Genomic DNA, 11237 nt, shown 5'->3' with positions numbered 1-11237 from the left:
ATCAGGTTTCATTTTTAGCCTCTTCTCACCCCTCGCTGTTTTGCATTGCAACAACTCATCAGCATCACCGAGGTGATCTGAGACTCGTGGTTGCACTCCCTTGCAGTATCACCAGCAGGGAATTTTAAACGTCCCCCTGCTTTCCTTCCACTTTGCATGCAAATCCATGCAGGAGGAATGCAACTTTGCATGAAACTTTGTGTCTGGGAAGGGAAGCGAGTAGACAAACCCTGAGAAGAGGTGGAGCTACACGGGGAGACTCATAAAACCCAAAGCTTATTCCTCAATTCACTGCCAAGGTGACGCGCTCAGCGACTGACAAATAGCTCAGAGCTCCACCACTCACAGACACTGGGCATGAACAAGGCTGGGCTGTGGACTTCTCGGTCAAACGTTTACACTTGGCTCCACGTTTGATCTCCACATTTAACTAAATCTGGGCTCCTGTCAAGCGCAAAACCCGACGAGGACACACAGACGGAGCATTCAAGACTTACCTGGACTTGTATTTATTTATTTTTGATCCAGTACCAGAGGATAGTTCTTCTTTGCAGCACTGCTAGAGGCACAGGGAATATGAGTGCCGACTTGGGCCACTGAGAGAGCGGCAATCTGTATAAGCGCTTGGTGTCTTTTACAGTGAGCAGAAATCAGATAATGCAGCATCCCTTGGACATGGGAGCGCATTACTATCCTCCCGAGGCTCATCCCGACCACAGATCTCATCGGTACAGGAGTTTCATGATAGAGGAGATCCTGACCGACCACCCGGAGCACAAGGTGTCTGCCCCGACCGGAGAGCTCCTCAAATTCGGGGTACAAGCTCTCCTGTCGGCCCGGCCTTTCCACAGCCACCTGGGTAAGCGGCGCTGATTTCTCTCAAAAACTGGCGATGGGAAGTTATGAGCAACAGGTCGGCATAAGTGAACACATGCTGTGGAATTTGTAGGATCTCAGTAGATTCACGGTTGCAGGTTAATGTTATTTATACGCATGCATGCACAAAAGAGCATTTTGAACTTAAATCTACAAAAATAGAAATCCTTCTTCTATTGCGTCCGAGGTCATTTTCCCTCATGGGCGAAAAAAAGTCTGCCAATTGAAGTGAGACATTTCCACTTGGTCCACATGCAGGTTGAAGATTTTTTTAGCACTTTTTACGATCCTGAAATAAACCAGAAGTGTATAGAAGTAATGCCTTGAAATAAGGCAGAGCGACAGATCGCACCTCCAGTACCAAGAACATGTCTCTCATAATCCAAGGAAACTCTTGGAATAAGTTGGTTTGTACTGGAAACAAGTGGAATTACCTCGTCCCATTGGCGGAGTCCTCTTGTTTAAAAAAATGAACTTTAAGGCTCAATACAATTTTTAAATAAATGTGAGATATTTTCTGGGTAGATTTGTATGGCAATCTGTCTGGTTTAGGCGCGCCAGTGTTCCCAAGGTGTTCTTCAGATTAAATTATTGATTAGGTTGATGAGAGATAATTAAAATGTCCTAATCCTGTCAAATATAATTATTTTCTGGGGTAAAGTCTTCCCTGAAACCAATCGAACATTGTGAGAATTGTGCAAAAACTCGCATCATAGTTTTCGGATTAACAAAGCTAGAAAAAACACTTAAGTTAAAATGTGGACTGTCTCATCACAGGAATAATTTAATACAGTGTTAATGAGATTTTTTTTCTCGCCCAATTTCTATATAAAGCGGCCCAGGTTAGGCCCTATCCCATGTTATGGGGCAAAGTAGGTAACATAATTCATAACATAATTAAACATAATTGGAAAGGATTAGGCTACCTGACATAATTATCGAAGCATATTAAAATATTTACAACAGTCAGGCGTTAGTATAAAATGATCTTGTTCCAACCTGCCCGTCTTGTTTAGCCTGCCAGGCCTCGTCATTGTTATTGTTGTTATTGTATTATAAAACCTTTTGTACCACGAACAGGACTGTCATATTTGTTATGAAGACATTTATGGATGTTACTGATTGGCTAAAATCCCATACTTGTTAATATCAAGAACCCCCAAGGAGATGTTAAGAGTGTGGGCCTCCATTTAATAACATTTGACCTCATTGACCCTTATCTGAGAGGACTTCATTTGCCTGATGTAACTTTACGCACCCAGCCTACTTTCTATCATTGTAAATGGGTCGAGTGACACCTCTCATCAGCATTCACCCTTATTCGTAGCCTCCGTGGTCTAACATCTACTGAGTGTAACAGAAATAAAAAAATAAAAATATTTTGTCATTTTGCTTTAGATCCGTTCAAGGAGAGCTGGAGCTTCCCAGGTCTCTACAGCCTTCTGCACATCACAGCGTCTCCATGTTAGGCTTTTATCTCTTTTTAGAATAGCCTATTCAATTAACCTAAATTCAATTTAAAAAATAACCCATAATATGAGCTTCATTTATTTAAAAAAAAAAAAAAAAAAATCAGTGAGTGATAATATGCGGTTTTGCTCCTCAGTCCTGAAGGCGGACCAGGCGAACCTCCTGAAGTTCCCCATGTCCCCGCTGTCCTGCTCGCTGGGCTCCCCGCTCGGCTCTCCGCTGCTGTCCGGGGCTCCGGGCCTGCAGGTCGGCGCAGCGTCTCATCACCTGCCGCTGGACCTCCACCTCCGGGGGAAACTGGAGCACGGCGTCGACGGAGGGAGCAAGACCAAGAAGGGCAGACGGAGCCGCACGGTGTTCACTGAGCTGCAGCTAATGGGCCTGGAGAAACGATTTGAGAAGCAGAAGTATCTCTCCACGCCGGATAGGTAGGTTTCTGCTCCACATGGGCTACAATGTGTTAATCCAAAATATAATTATGTAGTTTTTATAAGCCATTATAAGCCTATAATGGAGAGCAAAGGTCAAGCAAATTATCCAAAATTATTACTATAGGCTACCATTGTTATAATCATTAATATATTAGTGGCATTAGTAGTAGTTGTTGTTTTTCTAATAGTATCATTCAAGCCATAACTTTTAATTGCATTAGACAAGATTTCAAGACCAAATTCCCCTCTATACTTTAACACACTGTCAAAATAATAATATTGGTCATAAGTCACTGTTACACTCTTTTTGCAGACATTTACTGACATTTTGGCGAATAGATGCATTTGCTGTAAACCAGGGAATAAGGAAAAAAAACCCACAACTGTCTGTTATGATTTAACAAAATGTTTTTTTAAAAAAAAGGCTGAAAATTTTGTTTTTTTTATTTTCCTCCCCCTGCAGAATAGATCTAGCTGAGTCTTTGGGCCTCAGTCAGCTGCAAGTGAAAACGTGGTACCAGAATAGAAGGATGAAATGGAAGAAAATTGTAAGTGTTTATTTCCACATGATGATGATGGTGGTGGTGGTGGTTGTCCTAATGATGTTTGGGAAATGTTTATGTATAAGTATATATTTACATGATAGAAATGTTAGTCGTAGTAGGCCTTGCAGGAAATGAATCTCAGTGCAATGCATTAGCAAGGAATTGCATCAAAACAGACTTAGAGCTGACCTTGACCTTTGCATTAGGACCACATTATATCTATTTGCAGGGATGTAGTTGGAGATATCACATGAAATTCATTGTATAAAGCAGTGTAGTAGAAGGTAGTACTAAAATGGTGTATGTAATGTAAGGATCGGTGTTTTTTCCCCCAAAACAGCATGAATGTATGATTTCTGAAAATGCAAGTGGCTGATTATCACCCAGTTTACCGCCTGCAGGCCTGTGGGACTTTTCTTAAACCTGATTTTTCTGTCCACCTGCAGGTGTTACAGGGAGGAGGCCTGGAGTCTCCAACTAAACCAAAAGGCCGCCCGAAGAAGAACTCCATACCCACTTGCGAGCAGCTGTCTGAACAAGAGAGATCTGCCGGTGACCTCGACCGTCAGTCCGAGGGTTTGAGCTCCCACTCGGACAACAATCAGGAGGAATGACCTGCCCGCCGTACATTTTGACTCTGAACTTGACTTGTGTGCGTGGCGTCTGGGATGCTCAGTGTGCGTTGTTCGGATAGGGCCGAAATCCAAAATTCTGGCATTCTGGCATGGAGAAGATAAGCAGTGATCGTCCTGAAGGCGGAACTTCCTTCGCAGCCTCCTGTTTCCTATTGCATACCAAGGACTCACAGGCCCTGCAAGGCCTCCACTGTACAGCCTGTCATCTTTCAAGACCCATGTGTTTTTCTCAGTAGCCCTATACCATGCATTCCCTCACGATGAACTTGCCCGCTGTTTGAGGAGGGAACACAAACCTTCGCAGTAGGTCTACCCTTTCATTGCATATTTTAAGGGCCCACTTTCACTCCTCCAGTTTGCATTTCCTTTGTGTAACTATGTTTTGTTTAATTATTAAATATATTTTCACTAATACTGTTCCTTTTTTATTGTAAAGGGAATAGGCCTGTGCAGGGCTTTTGATCTATCGTATGTCTATCTTCCTGGTGAATATGATTTTATTTTTCTTTCTTTTTTTTTGATGATGATGATGATGATAGATTACAGGCTTATCACAGCCATGTTCACATGGTGCAGGGCCTAATATGGTTATGTAGCATCATCGTCAGAAAATGTCTAATAAATCCTGATATATTTTGGGAGGCATGCAGCCATATGGCAAGTAGAGCACTCTCAAATGAACATGCTTGACACACATAAAGAGAGAGAGAGAGAGAGAGAAGGAGAGATAGAGTCCAAGCCAAATGTATTTTCTGAAAATTTGCCCTCACTTATGTATAATCAAGAAAATCAGTTCCCTGTGTGGTCCAAGGCAAAACACACAGAATGTGAATAGTTTTTAAATTTCATTATTATTTCATTCCGCAGGAACCATGCCTCTCTTGTGGAGCTGTGGATGTGATTTTAAAGCAGTATAAAGAAGACAGTGCTCCCAGATGAACATTTGCTTCTTGGCTGAAATGTTAGGGAGTGTTGAGTAGCATTGAGGAGCGTAAGAGAGGTCTTTACCTTAAAATATAACAGGCTGATGTCACCTAAAATCAGTGAAACACACTGCATTAGTCACTTAAAATTAACCTCTTATATCTCCCACATTATTATAAGTGTGACATTATTATTTGGCTTTGGGTTTTAACAGGAGAACTGATGCTTTGAATCTTAAATGCCTCTTAAAGAAAATGTGTTATCACTGTGATTACATGGCCTCATGTCCACACTATCTACTTTGGCTTATATATTCAGATTGGTATGGTTGACTATGTGGCTTGGTGTGTGAATACGAAGAAGTACTACGCTATTATATTTCTATAATAATCCTGTAGGGACTTCCAGTGTGTCTGTGGTCCTCAATAGTGACGTTTCAAGCAATTAATGGTATTTGTATTTCTTATTACAATATGAGATTTTCTGTATTTTAAAATCCATTTTGGCTACAAGATATTTTCTGGGAGATTTAGAAAATTTATTATGAATTTCTATAATTCTTTAAGAACTTAAAAGCGAATGAGTCGGTCCACCGGAGCTTTCATCAGCCACAGATGTCCACCATCTTAAAATGTTTTTGATTGCCTTTTTTCAGAACAGAAACCGTCTTTGTTAAGATTCAGTTTTACCTTGAGCCTTCAACAGTGCACAATGAGCTTAGAGGAGACAAATATAGTTTATGTGTCTGCAGGGAGGATTGTCGGTGCTTGAGGTTCAGGAGGAGGCGCTGGATCTAAGACTGCACGGAAAACCTAATTAACCAAGACTCATTTTGTCATTCATGTTGCATCTTAAACAAATTATTTTCATGCTCCTGGAAAGAATTACAGCCCAGTTGTTGTGTGTGCACGGCAGTGTTTCCTAAAAGCTGCATGCAAAACTGTGGTGCGTCTAATGATGTGTCCACTGCAGAGGAGCCGAAGCCTAACGGAGACTCTGCTGCAGCTCTGAAGAAAAAAAAAGCTTGCAGAAAATAGATTGAGCACATTTCCTACAACTGCGCGTGCTCTAAGTTATTATACAACATTATATTAATTTATTATTATTTAAAATGAGCCTATTTGCGAGCGGGCCCAGCTTCAGTGAAAATACAGAGCCAAACTACATGCAAACAAACTGCAGGAAGAAAGGAAGGAAGAGATTATTTAGCTTTTAATAATTAGCAGGTGTACGAGGCTGAACTTTGCCTTTTTAATAGCGTTTTGGCATCGCAGTGGCAAACCCGAGAATTTGTCTGCTTTTCAATCAAGGAAAAATAGAGGAGAATTTTACATGAAACTGCATTCCTTCTCGGGGGATATGCTATTTTGTGATTTATTTTTTTCGAGTGTAATGGCAGTTTATCCAACGAGAATTGTGCAGAAAGTTGACTAAACATGCTTCTCCATGGGCCCCTCTCAATAAACAGCACAGCAACACACAATAGTTTTTATTACAGGCTACCAAATTAAAAAGACATTTATAAAACAGCCTTAATCTACTCGAAATGGTCAAATCTTTACATTAGAAAGCTCGGTGGGATTTGTGTGTCAGGCTAAAGTGTTATCAAATGACCCATCCTAGTGATAAAAACGGACATTATTTCCCTTATAGCAACATGCAAACTATAGCTTGAAAATATTTAAAAAAAAGAAAATACGTAAGACTGGCCTTTTAAAGTATTTTCTTTTATCATTTTTTCAAATTATGGCTTATAGTTTGATGATTTTTTCCCCCCACTAATGACATTTTCCTTCAGTGACAGAAAGCATATGGTAAATTTATCAAAGAAGACTGAAAATGCATTAATAGATTATCGGGGGACTTGGTGTCTGACTCAGCTGGAAAATTCACCACAGCCAGATATTCCTGTTGGGACTTTTAATGTGTCCGTACTGAACCAGTGGTTTATTGATCTTATTGCGCCTTATGGATTTTTTTTTAGGCTACTTGGTAATGTTTCATAGTAATATTCCCACCATACACTTACTTGATATTTCAATAGTGTTCTTTTTTCTTTTTCTTTTTCTTTTTCTTTTTTTTTTAATGTGACAGGGTTATAGCAGTTCTTCTGTAAGGGTTTTCCTCCAATTCAGAACTCAGGAATTCTCCAATAAGAGCCTCTATAGTACAAAGTCCTTATAATATGCCTCTGAAACATTATTTTAATTTGAGACCTGAAACACCAAGTGAGATGCGCAAATTCAGACGCACCCATTCGCTTAATTTCAAATGTGCGCAAGTTTTACAGTGTCCGTGATGCTCCTGTGCTAAGTGTGATGGGACATGTGATAGTGCACCCCCACCATAAAACAAACCCTGTGGAAACCCTATTATGAAGTTTACAACACAAGCCCCTATGCAACAATATAAAAATAGGCCTAGTTAAGATCAGTGGGCCCCACTCAGATACACATTTAGTCCCTAAAGGAAGATCCTAAAATATGATAGTGATACCATAGGAGATTAAATATAAGCCTACCAAGAAATAGGCTATAAATTCACTGCCAAGTCCTATTCATATACCACACACACGCACATTATGTCAATGAGCGCAGTAAAGTCACTCTAAAGTCAATATTAATTAGCTTATCCCAGATTCTACAAGTCCATGTGAGTGTATTACAGGGAAATTGATTTTTCGGGTGCTTTGGTGCCTGTTATAGCTGATGCATTGCCTATTATTACGGATGTTGCAGGGAATTTTTATCAACTATGATTTGTCAGCTGTCGTGGTCCTATTGGGCCATCGCAGGCAGTAGTCGCTTAAAATGGCGCAAAATGGGGCTTAAATGGTCTAGTTTGGACTCCATGTGTTCACTCAGCGCAAAAAAGAGAGAGATATGAGCATTTGTGCACATTTAATGCAGGCCTGAGTAGTCCATCGTGGCCTCCAGTCAGCCCGAGCAGCATACAGGCATATTCTGTTATTTATCTAATCCCGGACCAATACATTATACAAGATAGCGAAGTGTGCATTTATATTTACATTTAAGTCACAATAATCTTCACAAAATATTCATATGGGGAGTTGCAGTGACTAGGTGGTATTTAATAGTGAGTTTTATGTAATCTGCTTAATTGTAGATTATGCTGTGATATTTAAAATCCATCTAAAAATGGATTATAGGTCGATATAGACTGCAGTTGTGAGAGTAGAGTGGAAATGCGAGCGTCTCTCTCTCTCTCTCTCACACACACACACACACACACACACACACACACACACACACACACACACACACACCTGTCTATGTGCTTCCATCGTGCAGTTGTAGATCAAAACTCGCCCTTCGTGCAGAAGTCTAACTAAAAACCACACTGATGGAAAACTCTGGGGCTAAAATCAGACGAGGCAAATCGGTTCGTAGAAACGCAACAACTACGAGACTTTTCATGATCTGTGTGGCATTACAGCAAAGACGAAGACAGAAATGACCTTGACCCATAGTGCGTCCCAAATTAATTTTAGCGAGTGAGCTTAAAAAATGAGCTTTTATCAGCATTTGCCCACAGACCTTTCTTTGGGTTTTGCTGTAGGAACCGTCTGTAATAAACTAAATCATCCTCCAATCTGCAGCCTGCTGATGTTAATGAAGAGGACTAAAGAGGCAGAAATGCTAAAAGACTTCCTGTGAGAAATACTAGCCAGTTCTATTTAAGGAAAAGATGACTGTGTAACTTTTTTTTTTTTTTTTTTTTTTTTTTTTTTTACAAAATATATATCTAACAATTAGATAGAGTGTACATTTTGGGGTTAAAATAGTGGCCACACTCTGTTTTTGTAATTATGTCATGATGGAAAGAAGCAACTGGAAAAACTTCAGTCAGAAGTTCAGAATAGAGAAAATTATTATCTTATAAAGTTATCTGAGCAGGCCAAAACGTGTTCCTAGTAATTTATAAAATAATAAATATATTTAAGATTCATGCATTGAGGTCTGCTACAAAAAAGTGATTTTTGAAGCACCATAGGCCTAACTGTGTTTTGAAAGTAAGAAATGTTATTTAAAATAGCATTAAATTTGCTTTAATGACCAAGCAGTTTGAATAATCTGAATTTTGTTTGCATAAAACTGAGTGAAAAATCCCTTTACTTCTTTTGCTACGCCCTTAAAACAACAGCAAAACTGTAGATTAAAGTTTCCATAGCTATAAAGTCTGATTTTTTTATTTCTTATTTTTTATTCTTAGTGTTAATTGAGTGAACAGATTTCCATCTGGTTAATATTCATGTACTTTCCTTGCAAGTTTAAGTCTGGCCCAAGTGACTCTGCAGCATCGCCTTCCTCTTTGTCTGCAAACCAACAAAAACAAGAAGCTTCAAATGTCCTACAAGCAGCAGTTTGTGATCTTTCTGTCTGTTTGCTCTTGTGTGCAAATGTTGTTTTCCAGAAAAAAGAGAAAAAAATCATATGCCATAAATCTCAGCCAGCATAATGGCCTTGAGGTTAAGATGTTTGCCTTGAGATTGCATGGGGGTTTGTGGGGTCAGCAGCCATGTCTGGTGGAAATGTGGCAGTCCGCGTTTGAACCCTCCAGCAGGCTGATGCCACGTCTGTCCTGCGCACATCTGAGGTGTTGTAAACAAAAAATACAAAAGGAATAAAGCATGAGCAGAGATCATTAACTTCAAAGGAGAAAGTGTCTAAAATTAAACATCCAAATCAATGAGTTCTGGCTCCAAACACACAATATGGTGTTTCAAAACGCCCAATTTCTTGGTCTTTGTAAACAATACATTTTACTTCAAAGTGGTTTTCCTTTTAAATTGACTTCCTTAGTATGCTGTTTACTGCATTCATTTCCAAATCCTTTTTTTTTTTAAATATTATTTTTGACTCTGAGGTGTCTGCTAGCATCTCTAATACAAAATTAAGAATCATTATTTTCTTTTTTTTTTTTTTTTTTTTTTTTAGTTTAAACAAATGTCTTTCAACAGCCTCCACATCAAATTTGGGTCAATACTAAATGCTTTCAACATATGCATAAAGTATAACTTCATAATGGGGGAAAAAAGTGAAACATTAGGAATGGCTGCATGTATGAAATAATCATGAGGTACATTTTAAATTATTTGAAAGTCCATGAAAACTCGCTCATAATATTTACATTAGCTCCATCCTGTTGAAGTGCCGTGATGCCTCCTATAAGCTTCTAGAAATTCTCTGTATCCATTTTGACTGATGGCTCTTTACAATCCACTCAATTATGGAATCCAGATTCTTAAAATTCCTGCTAATCATCCAAAATATCATTTTTTCAAAGTGCACCTTTCCTTTACTTGGTGGTCTTGTGTAACAGTTCTCAGTTTCACTTAAAGATCCCCGGCTGACATGGCCATCTGCAGCGCCCCTGCCCCATACACACACACACACACACACACACACATACACACACATGCACACACAGCACAGCCACCATCTAAGCAAATGGCTAATCAGTCCTTCCCCAGAATGTCAAATTTATGTCTGAGCCTAATCATATGCAGATTAATGACAGGTTAACCCAAACAGATGACTGTAGGCTGGCAAAGGGCCCCACCGAAAGGAAAAGAAACACCATCAAAACTCAGAAATGCATTTATTTCAGCTGGCAATTTGCGTTTTTTAATGGTACAAGGAGAACGTGTGAGGTCGTCTTTGTCTCATGCTGCAGAGCAAAGCCTCAGCAGACTGGATGATGTAGGCATTATCCACGTGCACATTTTCTCTCCTGGGCTTTGAACAGGCCGAGTGTTGGACAGCAATGACTTCCGACATAAATTACAATCAGGAGGAAGAGTCAGCCGCCAGGAATCTGCAGCTTCGGAACATCCATACTCAATGCAATTTAATCATTAAGGGGACCCTTTGTGGTGGCATGATAGCATTCTGGTGCAAGCAACGAGGGGTTGACCCCAATTTTTGAGGCGGGTGTTTATGGAGTCAAAAGGTGCATGCTTAGACAGAGCCCAGGCTGGGGGTCTGGGGGCCAAGCGTCCGCCCAGCCACGCACAGGAGAATTTCTCCACGATTAAAGAGCCTCTGATTAATCTAACGTATGTGCCAAAACTGCACATGCGGCGTATGATCCCAATTAGACTGAAACCCAACTCTGTCCAAGCCCAGCTTCACATTAGCTCTGCCATTCTTCTCTTTGTTTTCATTGGACTCGCACTGACAACATGACTTTTTTTTTTTTTTTTTTTGGTAAAACTGTTATAAATTAAATTTACAGCGATAATTCCAACTGAACGATGTTGATATTGAGGGGAGGTATATTATCATTATCACTGCTCAGTAGATTTGTGATGGAAATGCATGCAGCAGGCTTAA

At 39.9% G+C, this 11237-nt stretch overlaps 1 protein-coding gene across 2 annotated transcripts; it reads left to right on the top strand.

Annotated features, from left to right (window-relative positions):
* The first annotated feature begins 355 nt into the window (after positions 1 to 355).
* barx1 (BARX homeobox 1) lies at positions 356 to 4304 on the top strand. 2 transcript variants are annotated; one of them, XM_030052110.1, is made up of 5 exons: positions 356 to 859; positions 2275 to 2340; positions 2483 to 2774; positions 3241 to 3325; positions 3769 to 4304. In XM_030052110.1, the coding sequence occupies exons 1-5, from the start codon at positions 658 to 660 to the stop codon at positions 3934 to 3936; spliced, it is 813 nt and encodes a 270-aa protein (XP_029907970.1). In that variant the 5' UTR covers positions 356 to 657; the 3' UTR covers positions 3937 to 4304. The 2 variants fall into 2 exon arrangements, with proteins under 2 accessions (XP_029907970.1, XP_029907971.1); XM_030052111.1 differs by lacking the exon at positions 2275 to 2340.
* The last annotated feature ends 6933 nt before the right edge of the window (positions 4305 to 11237 follow it).

The sequence above is a fragment of the Myripristis murdjan genome, chromosome 5 (assembly GCF_902150065.1).
Source record: "Myripristis murdjan chromosome 5, fMyrMur1.1, whole genome shotgun sequence".
NCBI classification, from domain to species: domain Eukaryota; kingdom Metazoa; phylum Chordata; class Actinopteri; order Holocentriformes; family Holocentridae; genus Myripristis; species Myripristis murdjan.
The sequence above is the reverse complement of the archived record's forward strand: the minus strand, read 5'-3'. Positions and strand labels throughout refer to the sequence as shown.